This window comes from Eschrichtius robustus, chromosome 1, assembly GCF_028021215.1.
Source record: "Eschrichtius robustus isolate mEscRob2 chromosome 1, mEscRob2.pri, whole genome shotgun sequence".
In the NCBI taxonomy this organism is placed as follows: Eukaryota; Metazoa; Chordata; class Mammalia; order Artiodactyla; family Eschrichtiidae; genus Eschrichtius; species Eschrichtius robustus.
Window position 1 is genome coordinate 13,506,336 of NC_090824.1, and position 20,995 is coordinate 13,527,330.

Below are 20,995 nucleotides of genomic sequence, written 5' to 3' on the forward strand. Positions count from 1 at the left end.
TCACCGGTCATCGTGGTCAGTCCTTGAGTGGGTTCTGTCCTCCCCACAGGAAGAACTCGCAGTGACACAGCTGAGACGTTGGATTCACAACTGGATTAGATTAAGGTTACTGTGTGTCTTGAACTCGAACAAGATGTCCTAGGAAAAGTACTCAGTGCTACTGACATGGAAGGCAGGGTGTGACTCTGGAGGTCCACGTGGCTGTGCTTTTGGGTCTAAAACATGTGACCATGAAGAAAAGATGGATTCTCCCTTCTCTTCCTCCCTCCCAATCCCTGCCTTTTCACTTAAGCTGAAACAGCAGGTTATAGGTCATGGCTTAATGTAGTACATCTGAATAAACTAGTTCCTTAAAGAAATATCAAGAAACTGGCCAGGATGTTGCTCTGACTTTGAGGCCGCCATCTGACTGGCTGGGAAAGGAGGCTACAGCACACTTAAAGCTGAGTCAGAAAAGCCTGGAAACGAGAAAAGAACAGTAGCTTATTTTAATTTTTGTATGTTCTTGGTCAGTCTTTGCCCTCATAATTTTATAGCGTTAAAGGGATCTATATCTGTCTTTTTTCACTCAACATTACATCAAAACTTCAAAGTGTTGTCATGGTTATGTAATATTTTATCAAGTGGATGGCCTCTATGATATAATTCACTTATAGTTGGGTATAGCCTGTTTTTATAGTGCTCTGGTGCCAGCTTCCTTCAGGTAGCTTTTCCCTTGTTTTGCTTTGTTTCCTAAGGGCAAATTCCCAGAAGTCGGGACATTTTTAACATTCTCGTTACTATACACTGTATCCAATTGCTTTCTACAAGTCATACTAACATCTTCTGCCTTTGGCTGTACAGGAGAGTAGTGGTTGCTTTGCAGTCTTGACGGGGTTGCATTTGTTTCTATCTAAGTTACTTTGCTGATTTGCTAGGTGAAAACAGTACTTTGCCATTTTGGTCTGCATTTCTTTGACTATCAGTCAGGTTGAAATTTTTTCCATCTATTTGCTTACTAGCTATATTTCTTTTCTTTTTTTTAAATCACAGCATTATTGAGATATAATTCACATACCATAGAATTTACCCATTTAAAGTATTCAATTCAGTGGTTTTTAATATAGTCACAGAGTTGTGCAGCCATCACCAATATTTAATTCCAAAACATTTTCATCACCCCCAAAAGGAACCCTGTACGCATTAGCAGTCACTCCCCATTTACTTCCAATTTCTCCAGTCTCTATAGATGTGTATATTCTAGACATTTCCTATAAATCAAACCATACAACATGTGGTCTTTTATGACTGGCTTCTTTGGCTTAGCATAATGTTCTCATGTTGCAACATGTATTGGTACTTCATTTCTTTTTATTGCCAAATAATATGCCATTGTATGGAGATACTACATTATGTTTATCCATTCATCATTTTATCATTTATTATTTGGGTTGTTTCTACTTTGGGCTATTATAATAATGCTGCTATAACTTTTTGTATGTAAGATTTCGTGTGGACAAATGTTTTCATTTTTCTTAAGTATATTCCTGGGAGTGGAATTGCTGGGTCATATGATAACTTTATGTTTAACCTTGTTATATTTCTTTTTTGTCTGTTTATACTTTCTCTCTGGTTTTAGGATGTAGTATTATAATTTGAATAAAGCTTTTATACCATAAATATGTTAACCCATTATTATGTTTGCTCTGAATGATTTCCCACTCAGTACTTTTCCATTTCTAAATTGTTCACAAATTTTAAATCTACTATATATATTAGTTGAATCTGATTATCTTTTTATTACATTTATTTCATTGTTTTAAAGCTGAAATATTGGGATAAATCTTCTCTAGGATTTAAAAAGTTTTCAACCATTTTCCATTTTTTAAAAAACAGCTTTTAATTTTCAAATCTTGTTGGAGAGACTTATTTTGGTGTATGATATTAGATATGACCCTAATGTTTTCCTCAAACTTCAGTACCACTTTAAGATGATCTTATCTCTCTTTTTTCATATTTTCTGTTATGTATTTCAAGTCATTTAATAAAATTTTACACAACAGTAATTTCTGAACTTTCCTATTTTGTTCTGCTAATCTTGCACCAGTGTGACACTGTTTAATAAGTGCTTCTTTATGATATGTTTTAACATCTGAAGGGATTAGTAACTACTTATTTTTCAGAATACTCTTTGTCCTTTTCTGTTGGTATTTCTAGATGCTCTGACTTTGGGTATTATTTTAGAATAATTGGGATTTGGTCGAATTTTTACTAATGCTATACATTGGTTTGGAGAATTATATTTAGTCTTTACTCATCTGTGACCATGATACCTCTTTCCATTTTGCAAGATTTTTGTTTTACAGACTTCCGTAGATGGATTGTATTCCCAGATCTCTTCTATTTGTATTGCTTCGCGTATAGGATCATTTTTTTCATTGTATTTTCACATATAGCAATGCTTTGGTTTTTTAAATTCAATTACAGAGATATTTAATGAGTGCCTTCTTTGTTCTGCACACTGTGCTTGACACCAGGGGCACTAGAAGAAATAAGCCACAGAGCATGTCCTCAGGAAACTTACTGTTTTCTGAGGACACAGGTCCATAAACAGCACGTGGGCTGCTTTGGTGGGGAACGCTCAGAGAATTCTGCAAGCCCAGAGAAGGGTCTTGGACCCGTGCGGAAGTTCAGGGATGGCTCCTGGAAGAGACGACACCTGAGCTGAACCTTGAAGGCTGACAAGGATAGCAGTACAGGATTATCAGCCACAATGCTGAACTCCTCCATAAAAATAGAGTTGATTCTTTTCATTTTTCTAAGAATATGAACATATGGCAGAGGAATGATTTTTGTCATTATTCTTTCTTCCTTTCTAATACTCTCCACTTTATCTCTCTTTCATGCCCTATCTCCAGACTTTTCTAAAACAATGTTATTTATAAAGGTAGTGGAAAGTATCCTTATTTTGTTCCTACTTGAAGGTGATACTTTAATATATCTCCAGTAAGGATTATAATGTTTACATGCTCATTAAGCTTCTCATTTGCAGTTCATAACAATTATGTAGGTATATATTATTATCCCCATTAATCAGATGAAAACAATGAAGATCTGAGAGATCAAAGGAGTTGTCCTAAGTCCACAAGTGGTGAGGAATGTCAGAACCAGACCTTGAACCTGGGCCTTTTGACCTAAAATCTTTGGCCCCTGCCCACATTCTGTCATGCTTCCTCAGGTGTTGGGTGTGTGCTTTTGCCAAAACAGGCTGTACTTGTTAAGGATACTTGTTGGCAGTCCTCTCACAGGGAAGTGTTTATCCACAGAAAAAGTGGTGGCTTCGACACTGCCAAACAATGCTCCTGCCCAGGCCCATGTGTTGGAGGCTCTTTGTGAGGAAGGGATTAAATCCAAGATACTTAGACTTCAGGGCAAACTCTGAGCTAAGCTATTCCCTCTCTCTCCCACCTTGCATTTTTCCCATCCTGCCTCATCCTGGCAGCCCTGACCTTGTCTTTTGGACTTTGTTCTGCAAGCAAATGCAGACTAATAGGACAAAGGGCGAGGAGTCAGACTGCAGAGTCAGGTAGACCTGAGTTTCAACACCAGCCTTAACACTCGTTAGCCATGTGATTTGGGCAACTTGCTCAGTGGAGCAAAGTCTCAGTTTCCCCTTCAGTAAAGAGAGGGTAATAGTGTGCGTCTCAGTGGGTTTTTGTGGGAGAATAAATGAGAGTCTATGTACCTTCATAGTGCCTAATGCAGAATAGGTTATTTTCTTACTGCTTTTTTCCCTGCATTTCTTATTGGCCCTGCAAATTTATTCATTCATTCATTTACTATGTGCTTTATTCATTTACTACATTTATTATGTATATTGAATGCTTACCCTGTACCAGACACTGCAGTAGACACTGGATATATTAGTAAATGGAATAGACATGGCCCCTGACTTTGCAGAAGGTGCAACACCATGGAGGGAGACAGCCAATAATCAAGTAAAAAATACATTAATAAATGCAATGAAGGAATAGAATAGGATGCTGTGGGAGGGAATAATAGAGGCCGGCCTGCTTTATGTTAGTGCTCAGGGAAGGCCCTTCTGAGAAATGACAATCAAGCTGATACATGAGAGGTGAGAAAGAGCATAAGAGTAACATGATCCAGACTGTGTTTTAAAAAATTATTCAGGCTGCTTGTGGAGGGTGGAAAGGAAGTTAAGGAGCAAGAGAGGACGTGGAGACTCTATTTAGGAGGCTGCTGTAGAAATCTAACAGGAAGTGATGGTAGCTTTGATGAAAGTTATGGTTGTGGAAATGGACATATACAGACATTTGAGAAATAATTAGGAGGGAAATAGTAATAGATTAGATGTGAGAGAGTGTCAGGGTCTCAAGGCTCACTCCCCAGTGTCTGATTTGGGCAGCTGGCTGGATGACGTTACAGTCGCCCCTCGGTATCTGTAGGGGATTAGTTCCAGGACCCTCTGTGAATACCAAAATCTGCAGATGCTCAAGTCCCTTATATAATATGGCATAGTACAGTCGGCCCTCCGTATCTGCAGATGTGGAATCCGTGGATACAGGACCAGCTGTATTTATAAGATGGAGTGATAAATAGAGGCTTCAGTTTTGGGCTGAATCTGGACTCCTAGGAGTGTAATCATGCTCAAAGTTTCTCTGGGGTAGAAGTTATATGGCTTTTGTCCCAGGAAGGCATTCCAGGAGCTAGGAGGGAGATGCCCAGAAAGGGGCCCTTGAAGATGAGCCCCATCCCTGAGGTTCTGGTGTACAGACCCTTCCTAAGACTGAGGCTGGACCAGGAGAATCAAGAATTTCTCCCTTCCACCACCAGCCACATAACAAACACAGCACCAAGTACTATGTAACAGCAGACTACTACTGGGAAAGAGGCGTGAATGTGGAGAGAGAACCCCTCTGTAGTGCAAGCATACAGAGACTGCTAGAAACTGTGGGTGGAATAGAAACACTGAGGAAAACCCTCTGGCATCCCAAGTCCCACAGTTAGCAACCCAGTGCTGGAGGAGTTTGAAGCCTGTGGTGCATTGGAGGTAACTATAGAAACAATAAAACCCGGCTCCAGCTCAACTACTGACTAGGTTGACTCAATCCCCAACACTTAGGGCCTGATAAGAGAAAAGGGGTACACATTTTCAAGTGTAAATATTATTTAACTCAGTTTATTTCTGTATACACAATTGTCAACAATAAATAAAAAATTATAAGATACATATATATACACACACAAACAGGAATAAACAAATCACTGTGAAGAGCAATAAACAAAACCAAACCCAGAAATGACCCAGGTATTGGAACTATCAGACAGGAACTTTAAAATACCCATGAGTTATATGTTAAAGGATATCATGGAAAAGATATGCAACATGCAGCAACAGATGGGAATTTCAACAAGGAGAAGGAAGCTATAAAAAAAGTATAATTAAAATGCTAGAAATAATAAAATATGATATAAGAGATGAGGAACTTCTTTGATAGCTTATTAGAAGACTGGAAAGAGCTAAGAAAAAAACTTTCATTTGAAGATAGGTTAATAGAGATTATTCAAACAGAAACACAAAAATAAAGTAAAAAAGAGTGGGACAAAACCAGAACAGAGCATCCAAGAGCTGTGGGAAAATATCATATATGTATTTGGTGCCCCAAGAGGATAAGAGAGAGAAACTGGGACAGAAGAACTGTTTGAAGAGAAAATGGTTAAGTTTTCAGAATTACTGAAACACAGCAAAGAATCTCAGATCCAAGAATCTCAGAGAACCCCAAGCAGGATAAATACAAACACACACTTAGACACATCATAGTCAAAGTGTTGTAAATCAAAGACAAAAGTCTTGAAGGCAACCAGAGAAAAAGAAACTTTAAATACAGAAGAATAAAGATAAGAGTTATAGAAGACTTATCATCAGAAAACGATATGCAAACTAGAAGACACTGGAAAGACAAATAAAGACTTTTTTAGAACAAATAAAAGTTGACAGAATGCACTGCCAGCACACCTGTGTGACAAGAAATGTTAAAGAAGTTCTTCAAGCAGAAGAAAATACAGACCCACACAGTGAAATCAAGAACATCATAAATGGTTACAATGAGGGTAAATAAAGAAGACTTTCTTATGTTTAATTTCTTTAAAAGATAATCGACTGCCTAAACCAAAAATATGAACAATGTATTATGGGATTTATAATATAGAAGTAAAATGTGTGGCAACAATAGCAAAAAAGATAGTGGAGGAAATAGAAGTATATTGTTATAAGGTATTTATACTATATATGAATTGGTGTAATATTACTTAAGAGATATTATAAAGAGCTATATTGTAAACCCTAGGGCAGCCACTAAAAAAATAAGAAAAAAAGAGACATAATTAACCAGTTGATAGTGGAAATGAAATGGAATCATCAATCCAAAAAAAAAAAAAAAAAAAGAAGAAAGTGAGAAAAAGGAACAAAGAACATATGGGCCAATAAAAAAAAACTAGCAAGATGGTTCCAACCATGTCAATAATTATATTAAATGTAAATTGTCTAAGCACCCCAATTTAAAGGTAGAGATTTTCTATCAACAAGAAAATGATTTAAATATTAAAACATAGGTAGATAAAAGGTAAAATTACACACTATGCAAACAATAATCAAAACAAAGCTAGAGTGGCTGTATTATATCATAAAGTAGAATTAGAAACAAGGGATATTATAGGAGATAAAGGGAGATATAATAAAAGGAGTCAATTCATCAAGACATTATAATCCTAAAAGTATGTATACCTAATAATAGAGCTTCAAGATATAGAAAACAAAATGTATAGAAGTGATTATAACATTAAATGTGTATAGTAGAAAGGAAGAAAAATTTCAAATCAATGATCTACATTTCCAACTCAAGGAACTAGAAAAAGATGAACAAATTAAAGCCAAAATAAGCAGAAGGAAGGGAATAAGAAAGATTAGAACAGAAATCAGTGAAACAGAAAACAGATAAACAGTAGAGAAAACTAGTGAAACCAAAAATGGAGTCTTAGAAAAGATCAATAAAATTTGTGTAAACTATTAATAAGATGAACAAGAATTAAAGAGAGAAGACACAAATTATCAATACCCAGAAAAAAGGAGGCACTTCTATAGATCTATAGACATTGAAAGGGTGTAAGGGAAAATTATGACCAACTTTATGCAAATAAACTTGATCATTTATAGAAAATAGACAAATTCCCTGAAAGACACAAAGTACCAAAGCTCACTCAAGAAAGAATAGATAACTCAAGTATACCTATATGAATTAAAGAAATTGACTTTATCATTAAAAATCTTCCCATAAAGAAAACTACAGGTCAAGTTGGCTTCCTTGGTGAATTCAATGAAGAGAGATTCAATTTAAGGGAGAAATGATGCCAGTACTATAGAAGCTTTCAGAAAGTAGAAGAGGAGTAAAACACTCCCTAACTAATTTTATGAGACCAGTATCTCTTTTTTTTTTTAATTAATTAATTAATTAATTTATTTATTTATTTTTGGCTTGTTGGGTCTTCATTGCTGCGCGTGGGCTTTCTCTGGTTGCGGTGAGCGGGGGCCACTCTTTGTTGCGGTGCGTGGGCTTCTCATTGCGGCAGCTTCTGTTGCTGTGGAACACGGGCTCTAGGCACGCAGGCTCCAGTAGTTGCGGCACTTGGGCTCTAGAGCGCAGGCTCAGTAGTTGTGGTGCACGGGCTTAGTTGCTCTGCGGCATGTGGGATCTTCCCAGATAGGCCTCGAACCCGTGTGCCCTGCACTGGCAGGAGGATTCTTAACCACTGTGCCACCAGGGAAGTCCCAGAGACCAGTATCTCTTATGAATACAGATGCAGATATCCTCAACAAAATACCAGCAAACTGAATCTAACAGCATAGAGAAAGAATTATATACCATCAAGCGAGATTCTTTTCAGAAATGCAAGGTTGATTTAACGTATGGAAATCAATGAATGTAATACAACATATAAATAGAATAAAGGACATAAACCACATGATAATGATAATCTCAGTAGATGCAGAGAACTCATTTGGCAAAGTCCAACACTCCCCATGATAAAAAAACACACAACAAACTAGGAATAGAAGTAAAGAAAAATTAAAAAAAAAAAGAAGTTAATATCCTCAACCTGATAGAAGGCATCCATGAAAACCCACGTCTAACAACATATATAATGGTGAAAGAGTGGATGCTTTCCTTCCAAGATGAGATTAGGTAGGAAAAAGAAATAAAAGGCATCCAGATTGAAAAGGGAGGGACTTCCTTGGTGGCACAGTGGTTAAGAATCCACCTGCCAGTGCAGGGGACATGGGTTTGATCCCTGGTCCGGGAAGATCCCACATGCTGTGGAGCAACTAAGCTCATGCGCCACAACTACTGAGCCTGCGCTCTAGAGCCTGCAAGCCACAACTACTGAGCCCGCGTGCCACAACTACTGAAGCCCTCTGAGCCTGCACGCCTAGAGCCCATGCTCCACAGCAAGAGAAGCCACCACAATGACAAGCACACTCACCACAATGAAGAGTAGCCCCTGCTCGCCGCAACTAGAGAAAGCCAGCGTGCAGCAACAGAGACCCAACACAGCCAAAAAATAAATAAATAAAATTTTTTTTAAAAAAAGAAGTAAAACTATATTTGCAGATGACATGATCTTGTATATAGAAAATCCTAAGGAATTCACACACAAAAAACTATAAATAATAAACGATTTCAGCAAGGTTGTAGGATACAAGGTCAATATACAAAAATCACTTTTATTTGTATACACTAGCAATGAGCAATCTGAAAATGAAATTAAAATTGTAATTCCACTTCTAATAGCATCAAAAAGATTAAAATGCATTGGGATAATAAAAAGAAGTTCAAACCTTATACTCTGAAAACTACAAATCACTGTTGAAAGAAATGAAAGAACACCTACATAAATGGAAAGGCATCCTACATTCATGGAACAAAAGACTTAATTTGTTAAGATGACAATACTCCCCAAATTGATCTGCAAATTCAACCCAATCCCCATTAAAATCCTAGCTGCCTTTTTTGCAGAAATTGATAAGCTGATTCACAAATTAATATGGAAATGCAAGGGACCAGAAGAGCCAAAACAATCTTGAAAAAGAACAGAGTTGAGGGACTCACACTTCCCAATCTCTTAACTTTCTATTGTACAAAGCTACAGTAATTAAGACAGTGCACACAATTAGTATTCCTGAAGAAGAAAATGGAAAAAAACAGAACAGATAAGAAAATACAATTATATAATCAAAGAGAAATTCTTCAACAAAGTAAGGCTTCATTCAGCACTTGCTATATACTGTGCTAAGTGTTCTATCCATTTATTATTCCATTTAGTTCATAGGACTGCACTAAGTGAAAAATTCTATTACCATCTCCATTTTACCAATGAGAAAACTTTAGAGACTGTGACTTGCCCATAGTAGTGGAGCTGGGCTTTGAACCCAGAATGGCAGCCCGAGTCCAGTGCCTTACTTGATACTACAGATCTGAATTTTTAGATTGAGAGTTCACGCTGTGTTCCAAGAATAGCTGACATAGAATGATGAATGGCAAGACAACGCCTGGTAGATTTTCTAGACTTCAGGGAGAAAAGGACTGCTCTTTGCAGATTGTCTACAGGGAGAACAATAAGGCTGGCTTCCGAGTTGTCCACAGCAACTGTCAACGTTGGAAGACTGGAGTATCGTCTGCCATGTTCTGAGGGAGAGAAAGTGGGAAATCCGAGAATGTCATACTCAGGTTTAGAGGAACAGAGACAAGAGACAGACATTCTTACACCTGTAAGAATTCAGGGCCTGTAGCATCCATGAGCCCTTTTTGGCAATATTCCACCAAGTAAGAATCAATTTAAGATAAAGAATTAAAGAAACAATGAATGCATCTGATTGATTGATTGAGGTATAGTTGATGTACAATATTATATAAGTTTTAGGGGTACAGCATAGTGATTCACAATTTATAAAGGTTATATCCCATTTATAGTTATTATAAAATATTGGCTATATTCCCTGTTTTGTACTATATATCCTTGTAGCATATTTATTTTATACATACTAGTTTGTACCTCTTAATCCTCTACCCCTATCTTGCCCCTCAAATGCATTTTGATATAGAACTGATGCAAAACAATTATGGGGTAGAACATAATTGTTAGGTACCTTGGCAATAAAAAACAGTACTATAACAAAAATAAGAGGCTGAGGAGAAGGCAAAGGAGAAGGTAGTATGATTATGTCAGTTTCCTCATTTTTGTTCTGGGTCAACAGATACTGTATAGTGTTGAAATATGTAGATAAAAGAATGACCTACTTTCTGTCCTTTCTCTGTCTCTTTCTTTGTCTCCCTGTCTCTGTCTTTCTGTCTGTATACACATATACACATGCATATAACACACATGCATACATGTAATAAATATAACATATTTTTAACTTTAGAGAGACATAAATTTATGAACTATGTGTAAAAAACCCACATTTTTCTGAGGTTGAGTGATTACTTTGGTCACCCTTTAGTTTCTCCTGTCAAATTTAATTAAAATTAAAACCAGTATGTGTAACAATCTCAATGTTTGTAAAATGATTTTTATCTTTCTCTCCTCTTGATACATTTGTACACAGAGATAGCTGGGTTATCGTTCAATCAGTGTTCACTGGCTATTTCTATCTGGTAGAATTTGGGATGATTTTTAATTTTCTTTTTGTACTGTACTACATTGTTTTCACTTTAAAATAATCATGGCATTTAAAAAAATTAAAAACTATTATCAAAAGCAAATGGGGGATAATTTTTTAAAGTTTCAGCGTTGGACCCCCAAGTGGAAATGTCAAGGAAGTAGTTGGATATATGAGTCTGGGAAAGTCTAGACTAGAGATTATAAATTTGGGATTCAGCAGCATGTAGATGATTTTTGAGGAGTGGATGAGATCCTCTTGAGAGACACTTAACAGAGAAGGACAAGGGCCCAGGACCGCACTCTCTGCGTCTCCAACTCTTCGAGGATGGGTGAGGGTGGAGCCAAAAATGACAGTTCTCAGAGGCAGGAGGAACACCTACCCCTACCTCTTAGCGCTTGCAGGGCCAAGGGCTAAGTCAAGAAGGAGCCAGGCAGTTTTGATAAGATGCTGGGATGTAGTTCAAAGGCAAGGGTTGCCCACCTGGATTTCGTTCCACAACGTATTGTTCGTTGTGTGTCTTCTACTTTTTTCCCCCTCCCGAAGCTCATAAGGTAGAGAACCAGCAATTGCTTCAACTCCATTTGGAGAATAATTTCAAGACCTCTAAAATATTTGGGGTTTGGCTAACAGCTGGATCTTTGGAGAGCTGCTGAGTCTCAGCAGATGTTGGCAGCATGTCTGGAGAGCACTCCTGTGGTTTTTAAATGGGCCACAAGTAGCTTCTGGTTGATAAATGCTTTATTTGACTTGTGAATTTAAGGAGAGCAGCCTCTGTAACAGTAGCTAAGTGTTTACCCTTCACTGTATCCCCCTCAACTTGCAAGCCTTTCTCTTGACTAGTTGGCAGTCTTTCTGGCAGGGCTAAACACGTAAACCTCTAAAACCTCGTTATCTGCTGACAAGAGGTCAAGTTTGGGGAGAGGGGGAGTCGAGGTTGTTTTTCTCAACTCTCCCCTTGAGAATAGGTAGCTGCTGCCCAGTCCACAGGCCTCAGCTCTGTAGCCTGGTGAGTTTGCCCTCTCTGGTTAATTCCAGAGCCAGTGCCAATCACGGCACTCTCCAGCTCTTTCTGAAGCTCATCACACTCTGGAGGGCTGAAGCCACGGGCCACCCATCAGTGACCTCAGCCACTGGTGGATGATGACCGTTTCTGTCCATTGCTGGACCGGCTTCTGTGTCACTCAGCCTCTCTGTCAACATCCTGGCCTTCGGCAGAGCCACTCCACCTCTAATGCTTCTCCTGGCACCGTACATTCATCAGCACCCTTCACTCCTCTGTCCTCAGTGCCAGGAGGGCCACACGTGGCCCGGGGTTAGCAGTTGTTCCCTGTCTCACAGAAGTCACTCTCTCTGCTTTTCTTATGCCTACACTTCTACAGCAGTGCCTTGCACTGATGTTTGCATACAGAAGTTAATTTTTCAAGTCCTGCAGTGCATTTAGAGACAGGGTTTGAAGGAGGTAGGCTTGCATGTGGATCTGATTAGTTTTCCGATTTTCTCCCCTTCTAGGTAATACTTTCTAATATTCAAAACAGAAGTCCTAAGCCTGGCTCTGCTCCCCACGATCAAGAACTAGGTTTTTTCCTAGAAACAGGACTACAGAGAGCCCATGTCCTCTATTTCAAAAATGGGTAAGCCTTCTTCTTTTTCTAAATCAAGTTCCTAAAGAAGGAAAATAGAAAGCCGTATAATGCTGTCATCAGTTTAGTTTTTATCATAAAGCAATTTTAAATATAAACCACAATGGGAATTTTTTTTTTAAAAAAAGAATGAGCATAGGCTCTTTTGTCTCTTCTCCACCTGGCTCCTCACTTTCCCATGAGATCTGAAGGTGGGAGGAGGGAGGAGGAGGCTCCCCCATGAGTACGAGTCACAGTGTGGAGCACCAGGACCAGCGGGGGAGGGAATGGGGGCCATGCTCTGTGCTCCCTTGCCTCCCTGGGATGGTACTGCACAGGCCTCCCTGCTTTGCTGCGGGGAGAATTAATGGATTGGAAACCCTAGATCATCTCCCTTTGAACGGCTGATCCGTTTAGAGAACTGGATTTGCCAAATTTCAGACGGTTTTTATGAAAGCGAGTATGGCTGTAATGCCACACGGGTACATTTTCCCCTTGAGCCGCTTTTGAAAAGAGTTTTTAAAAGGTTTAAGAGCCTGCATGTAAGGGATAGCTCTCTCATGCATTTGATGCTTGTTTTCCTTTTCGTGTTGCTCTTACGAGAAATGCGATGATGCCCTTCCAGATCTCTTCAGCTGTCCCTTGTTTTGACATTTTGCTGCAGGATAGATGTGCATGGAGACCAGCAGTATGTATCTGGTTCCCCTGTAGCTCCTCCTAGGCTGTGTGTGGGAGGCCCCTTCCTCAGGAACAGTCCAACAGCGCTTTAAACTGCAGATTGGATAACTGAACAGGGAAGTTGCTCCCTCTTCATTTTCAAGAGCTTCAAACCTTGGGGCGTAGCTCATGGAAGTGGGATTTCATCTGCCCAGAGCCACGTGCTCCTGTTTCCCATTTGTTGGGGAGTAAATGCTTATTTTCCAAATCCTATTAAACTGTTTGTGGAGAAGGCCTGCTTTGCTCCAAAGGTTCAGATTGGCAGGGCCCACAAAAGGCTGCAATAAACACCCCGAAGTTTGGAATGGCTTGGTAGCTTTGGCATAGATGCTTTTGAGTTCGATCTCATCTGTCACTGATTTGAGATCGTCTGAGTGATGGTGCATGTCCTCTAGGCTGAGTTTTTTGGTTTTTTTTTTTTAAGTATTTGTTTATTTATTTATTTATGGCTGTGTTGGGTCTTCGTTTCTGTGCGAGGGCTTTCCCTAGTTGTGGCAAGCGGGGGCCACTCTTCATCGCGGTGCGCGGGCCTCTCACGATCGTGGCCTCTCTTGTTGCGGAGCACAGGCTCCAGACGCGCAGGCTCAGTAATTGTGGCTCACGGGCCCAGCCGCTCTGCGGCATGTGGGATCCTCCCAGACCAGGGCTCGAACCTGTGTCCCCTGCATTGGCAGGCAGATTCTCAACCACTGCGCCACCAGGGAAACCCTAGGCTGAGTTTTGAGTTCTAGTTTCTTTGCTGTTATAAATAGAGAGAGAAGGGAGGGAACGTAGAATATTTTTTCTGTTTATTCTCCCTTTTCACGATAAGTAGTGTCATCACAGAGGAAACTCCAACCCTGGCTTTCCCTCCCTCTAACCTGTGAGTTTGTGTGATTGATATGCAAGTCCAGAGGCCGGAATGAATTTCCCTGGGGCTTTCAGGAGTCCCAAACCAATACCTTCTATTGAAAATGTTTTGTGTGAGATTGATAACGGTGGGCTGGATAACTTATTTTCCTATTTGAAGCCTATTCGTCGAGGAGGAAGAAGCGGGGCTATGGGGCTCTGTCCTCTTGCCCTGAACCTTTGGATGCCCACCAGAACCCAACTAAAAAATAATGATGAGAGGTTTGCACTAGGTGATGGATTACATGCTGGGAATTGCTTACTGGCTCATGTCTCATTTTATGTTACCCAAGTTCAAGAAGATTCCCATTGACATAGTCAAAGTTAAGGGACTGCTTAATTTTGAAGCCCCTCTTCCTTTTTTCTTGTCCTCTTGCTGTTCTCCCTGGGCTCTAAAGACCAGTGATGCATTGAGCCAGCTGCTCTGGAGGGCTCTTGTCAGCTGCAGCGTTCTAAAGCAATAACAAGAGGTTACGTGGGTAGGTGGAGGTGAAGGCCAGTTTTGAGACCACAAAATATGGACGAAAGGAGAGAGACCAGTGGGAGGTTTTGGACATGCCAAGCGCTGTCAGGGCTGCTGACTTACACGGTGGGTCACTCGGGGCCCAAGAGCCACACCCGGGGGACATTCATCAGTGGACACCTACCGCCAGTGTCTCTGCAGAGCAAGTGGGGACAAATGGAGGTGGTTGCCATCCCTAAGCACCAGTGGCTTCCCATCTTCCAATGTGTTTGCTCTGCTCCTTCGTTGTCTCGCTCCCTTTTTGTGTTTCTACACTTAAAAAATACATATATCTGGAAGGATGTAATTGACAGGATTTGACTGATTTTCAGGGTTAGGAAAATGCATCCTAGATGAGTTTGGCAATAAGAGTTACTAATTGGTAAAGCATATCTTTTTCTTTAGAAATATACTTAAATATGTTCAGCTTTTTAGTTGCCAAGCCCGTGAACTTGGGTCTCTTTCAGAGAGAACCTGACGCCAGGACCAGTTCCTGGGCCCCTCCTGATCCCTTAGATCCCTTTTCTGTTTACCAAGTACTTTTATTTCATCGTTGATCCTCATGGCGTTATATCGTCCACGTCCACCACCACCCTTGGGGTTGGCGGTATAAACAGTATCGCCTCTATTTCACGCACGGTGACCTGGCTGCCGGGCTTCTGACCTCAGTCCTTTCAGTGCTGCCCCAACTGCAGGGGAAATGCTGTGTGCAGGGCCTTGGCTCAACCTTCAAGCCGTGGCCTCGTCCACCATCCAGCCTCTCTTGTGAAGGAGCACTTGACCCCGGGATGAGACATTGCCAGGGGATGGTCCCCAGCCTCCACGAATTGGTGTTTCCTCATCACACTTTTCCTCATGTCTCATCTACAGCCTGTCACAAATCATATGTTTCTTCTTCTCTCCTCCTCCCCCTGCCCCTCTCCCCCCTCCTTTCCTCCCCCTCTCTTTCCTTCCTCACCCCCTTCCCCTCCGTCTCGGTGTTGCCCCGTCACTCTGCCTTCTCCCCGGTCCCCTTGGAGGGACCGAGCACCTGTCATCATCCCAGCCCCAGTGTCCTTGAGCATGGTCTGGCTTGGCACACACCCATGTCGATTTCACGTGGGTTTCTCTTATCCCTCTGGGTGGCAGCAGCAGGCCTGTTACGGATGAGAAAAATATCCTGCTTAGGCTCTGCAGAGGGTGAAGGCAGAGAGCGTTAGCCTCGGAGGGCCAGGGCTGCTGCCTCCGAGCTTCTCGAATTTCCTCGCCCACGGTAGGCACTCGGATGAGGGCAAGCAAGGGCGCTGGAGCCAGAGGACCGGATAAGGGACCAGCCCTTCTCCTCGCTGGGTGCCAGTTTCTTTATCTGTAAAATAGTGCCAGAACCAGAGAGAGCTGTGTGAGGCGCAAACAAGAGAACGCACGTGGAGGCATTTGGTGCAGCGTCAGGCGAACAGGCGGGGGAAATGGTAACTTCCAGCGGTGATGAGGCCCGGCTGGCTTTCCAGCTGGAAGTGGGACCACACGAAGGTCAGGCTCCAGCTGAAGTGGAAGTTCTCGAAGCAGGCGTCACTCATTTGATTGCAGAGCCTCACACAGCAGAGTTTTCAAGGAAGGGCACTCGTTTTTGACTGCTGGTGTGAGCGAGCTCTGCTCGAGATGCATAACAATTAGCTTGGATCACCCCTAATAACCGAGGGCCACCTCAGTGTTTCAGAGAAGGGGGGCGGGGACGCCTGGTGTGAGGCGGTAGCACTGGGTGTTCTGGGCAGTGTGCAGAGAAGGGGCCTCAGCCTGGGGCTCCCCTCAGCCTTCTGAGAAGTGTTGCCCCTCCTTGAGTCCTTGAGGCCACAATGCCAGAGAAGCTTGGGTTTGGGATGCCGTTTATTTACTCCATGTTATTTTAGGAATATTTAACTGTATCTTATAAACAAAGGGTAGCCAAGGACATTTCAAGTAGCTTTGCTTCTTGTTCCACCATGTCAGGTGTACTGGGTAAGCCACATGGATCGTAGTGTGTGTTTTCCCTGGTTCTGAATTGGTTTTAATTCAAGGAGGGTGGGGGTAAATTCGAGCAAGAAGGCAAATGAGCGTCAGTGTCTGGGAAATGTACCCGCTGGGTTGTCCTCTTTCCTAGGGTGCATCACGGAGTTCTGTGTGGGAGATCCTGTCTCGGAGAAGGTAGGAAGGCAGGCAATATGGTCAGACTCTGGGCTTCCCCCCACGTGCTTGCAGCCAGGCCAGGGAATAAAGTGGGATGGAGGGCTTTTTGGAGTTGTGTTATTACAGTCAGTCACTGCTATGCGTTGGCTTTAAATAGACCTCTAATTACCACTACACATTGACTTTTAAAAGTTTTTCAACTTCCCCAGTCATCTTGTTGACCTTTGCAACTGTTCAGCCCTGCTCAGTGTAGCTTGGAATTAGAAGGCAGGAAGAAGGGCCATGAGGCCTGCGGTGTCCCATGGGCTGCTGAGGTTCCTGGGTTTATGGCCTCAGAGAAACAGTAGCAGCAGACAGGCTCCCACAGGCCCTGCTGGGGGTGGGAGGGAGGGGGAGGGTGCCGGCCAGGAAGCGAGGGGGCTTGGCTCGATGCACTGGCCTCCCCAGGCACTGGAGCGACTTGGCCTTGTCCTCTGCATTCTTGCCTTCAGTACGTCTTCCTTCTGGCGGTGATAGAAGTGGTTGCTTTTTCAACTGCCGACTGCTTTTTACATTAGGAGTCAAATGCAAGGAACATGAGAAAATTCAGACACATTTCCAGTAAGCATTTCGTATGTATCAACTCTTTGTACATGACATTTCTCGAGAGATTCAGAGAGTAAAAAGAAATGAGCCTGCACTGTGGGAGATAGTAGGAGAAAAGAAAAAGGGTAAGGTGTGAAAATAGGTAACTTTATAGGCGACAGTATGGTCGTGTAAAAGAGTAAACAGTGCAAGAACACCTAATAATCACTTTAACTGAGCTGAGGTTTCCAGGCCCATTCATTCATTCAGTAAAGTATTTATTCGTTCATTTAATGAGGACTAATTGCATAGGAGCCAGGCCCTGTCCTAGCACTGGGGCTTTAATGTGGAAAAGAACAACAAAGTCCTTGCCCTCCTAGAACTTCATCTCAGGGAATTAATTAAAAGAAGCAGCCTCAGGATAGTCTGTACATGTGTGACGGGGGAAGTCCAGGTTGCCAGAAAACCAAATAAGGAGGCTGCTTGTTGAGACGGCTGCAGATTTGGGAAGGGGAGTAAAGCTTTGGAGAAGTGGGATTGAAATGATGTAGGTGCACAGATTTGGGAGAGTCAGGGGTACTTTCCAACTAGTTGGTAGAAACATGGGGTTAGAACTGTACTCAGTATTGTATATATTCTGCAGGGTATGAGGAGACCACTCTGGTTGGAGCAGAGGTTTATACAGTAATGTATGCGTTCCTATATAAACCTCCCAGCACAGGACCTGGCATGCAGTAGGTTTGGTCAGTTATCCAACATAGTTCTGCTATGTGCCAGTACTGTGCTTGGTGCTGCGTTGGTGTATATAAGACACATAGTCCGGGTTCTCAGGGAGGATACAGTCTAGTGAGGGAGAAGATAATAAACAAGTAAACCAATGTTTATAATTACAAATTGTAATAAATGCTAGGAAACGAATGGGTGCAGCAAATAACAGAGGGCACCTGCTTAGGTAGGGTGGTCAGGCCAGGCCTCCTGAGGAAGTGACATGAGACCAAGACTTGAAGGATGAGAAGGAAGTAAGCATGCCACAAGCGGGAGAAAGAGTGGTGCAAGCAGAGGGCCCACCGCGTGTAAGGTCTTGACCCAGGAAAGTTTGATGTGTTTAGGAACCTGAAAAGAGCCCAGTGTGGCTGCAGCAGAGTTGGAAGGGGGAGAGTCACAGACCCTCTTGGTCGGGCTTACCCTGAAAAGGCAGATCTACTATGGTGGCGTACACTGGGAGAGTAGTGATTGTCCAAAGAAAAATCCCCAAGTCACCAAAACAAAGGCAAGGTGACAATGGTGGGCAAGGCATTAGATGCTCACCTCAAAGATGACAGTGGTAGTAGGGACCAAGAGAAGTGGATGGATTGGAGATGTACGGTAGAACTGCTGTTGGGTGATGTGTGATCCCAACTGGTGTGGGGACTAGCTGACGAATTGGGTTTGGGGGGGAGCGGGAAGGGGAACCGAGGAATCAGGAATGACTCCCCGGTTGCAGTCGGAGCAACTGGTTAGATGGAGTGGGGACAAGGAGAGGATCAGATTCGGAAAAGGGGAAATCAGAGATTTGCCTTTGGATGTGTATCGTCTGAGAGCCTGTGAGATTTCCAAGTGGCAGTGTCGACTAGGAGGATAGATGAGCACAGGGGAGGTTGAACCTTGAGTTATAAGTTGGGAGTCTCAGCATGTTGATTATATTTAAAGCCCTGGACTGGATGAGATCTGAGAGGGACAGACCGAAAAGAGAGAAGCAAAGCCCAGGACCCAGCAGGAAACCTGCAGGAGTTGGAGTTGGGCCGAGGAGGAGGAGCCCATGGAGGAGCTGCCTGAGGTAGGAGGGACCATGTGTTCTCGTGGAAGCCTAAGGTGCCTGAAGAGGAGGAAGGGCTCACCTGATGATGCTGAGGTGTTAATAAGGGTAAATACCAAAGCACTGGATTCGATAGCATGGAAAGCCTTTGTGACCTTGAAAGGACTTTTGGTGGATGGTCAGAGCACAAGCTAGATTGGGGAAAGAGCGGCACGAATGAAGTGGTGGCATCAGATGCGGGTCACTTTAAATAAATGTTATTTCCATTCCCATTTCCTTTTCCAAGTTAGGGTTCTTGCTGGAAGGATGGATGGTGGAGAGATGGTGGGAGACTGAAAACCAGGCTAAGATGCAGGGAATTTATTCTTCAGGTGTGGAGAAGGATGGGGTATCAGGAAGGGCCAAGACTAGGGTAGTTCATTTGGCAGGAGTCTAGTGCCAGCAGAATCATGCCCACCATTATCAGTCGGACTTGGTTCATTTTACTTGGTTTTCGGCCATAGGTTACGTTCTGATCTCAGCAAGAACCATGTATGTATTGGACTGAGAGAAAGATGGGGCGATGGAGGGAGTGGTGGTGGTGGGGGAATCCGTGTAAGTGGGCTACTTCCTTTATTCGCAACAGCTTCAGGAGGGAAGTTTATGGACCGGTGTGAGTCCTGCAGCCTGGCCAGCCAGGACCACCTCGGTGATGCCACTTGTCATTCGAGCAGTCCTGTGTCTGGAAGACTTTGGGTCAACCTAGTGAACCGTGCTAAGCACTTCCCATGAATCATTTCAGTAATAAGGAAAATTTTCATAATAGTTGAGCTGAAGGTCAGGTATAGAATCTGAAAATCCTGGAGTCCAAATGGTTAGAGCATATTTTTAAAAATCACTGCCCTTTGTAGATGAGGACTCTGAGATCCAGAGAAATCACATTCAATGATCATTTAATAAATATTTATCAAGAACCTCAGGAGGTTATTTACTAGTGCCAAACACTGTTCTAAGTGAACAGGTCAGACCCAGTCACTGCCTTGATGGGGTTTACATTTTGCTCAGGGAGACAGTCAGTAAACAAGGCAGTGCTGGGGTGCGCTCAGAGCAGGAGCCTGAAGAAATGGCTCCTCTGTTTATAACACACCTGACAGGCATCTGGGTTCTTTGTGACAGGGGGCACAAAACTTGTAGCCTTCCTATGAACAAATACCCTACACATGTCCTCCTGTACCTCCAGGTGGCCGCTGAGCGGGACCAGTGAGACAGGGCTCAATATTGGAAGAAAAGCCACAGTGTTTAGTGGGGGAGTTTGCCGCCTAGAGCCTGTGGTGGGCCATGAGTGGTGTTATAGACTTAAAGGCTTTGAACCTCTCTTTACCAGGAAAAAAAAAGATCCCATTTATATGCTATTCTGGAAAAGACCAAACAATGGAGACAATAAAAAGATCAATGGTTGCCAGGAGTTTGGGAGAGAGGGGAGATGAATACACAGCATATAGAAGTTTTTTAGAGCAGTGAAAATACTTTGTATGCCATTATAATGATGGATAGGTGTCATTATACTTTTGTCCAAACCCATGGAATGTGCAACACTATTCACTTCCTTAGAGTGAACCCTAAGGTGAACTGTGGACTTTGGGAAATTTCTGTACCTTCCTATCAATTTTGTTGTAAACCTAAAACTGCTAAAAAAAAAAAAAAAAGAAAAGAAAAAAAAAAAAGAATTAAACAAGGCAGTGTGATTTATTCAGGGTCACACAGCTGGTTGGTGGCCTGTGCCTCCCCCTGCTGACACCCAGCCCAGTTTTCTCAGACTGACCACGCCCAGTTAGTGCTCTCTTCTTGAAGATGGAGCTCTGGGCAGCAGAGCTGCAAGGAATACATGCGACTCAGAAAATAAGGACTTTTAAAGCCAGTCTAGATGTAATTGTTGATGTAATAAAAAGCATCAGCCAAGTCTTCTCTGTTTTGTTTCAGTGTAGACTAGGTCTGGCTCATCCCTTAATGCCATCAAAACTTTAGTATGAAAACAAAGGAGTCTTTGTCAGTTTTAATTATGAGATTCCAGG

The 20,995-nt window shown here is 42.3% G+C and overlaps 1 protein-coding gene and 1 non-coding gene across 4 annotated transcripts in view; both read left to right on the plus strand.

Annotated features, from left to right (window-relative positions):
* The window catches only part of TTC7B (tetratricopeptide repeat domain 7B), a 240,407-nt gene that overhangs the window by 61,703 nt on the left and 157,709 nt on the right, over nucleotides 1-20,995 (plus strand). For all 3 annotated transcript variants that reach the window (XM_068541558.1, XM_068541569.1, XM_068541578.1), the window contains exon 5: nucleotides 12,227-12,348. In XM_068541558.1, the coding sequence (XP_068397659.1) occupies nucleotides 12,227-12,348 (122 nt within the window). The remainder of the gene's footprint in view (nucleotides 1-12,226; nucleotides 12,349-20,995) is intronic.
* LOC137752675 (small nucleolar RNA SNORA11) lies at nucleotides 20,017-20,145 on the plus strand. Its single transcript, XR_011071258.1, has one exon. It is a non-coding gene; the product is annotated as a small nucleolar RNA SNORA11 (small nucleolar RNA).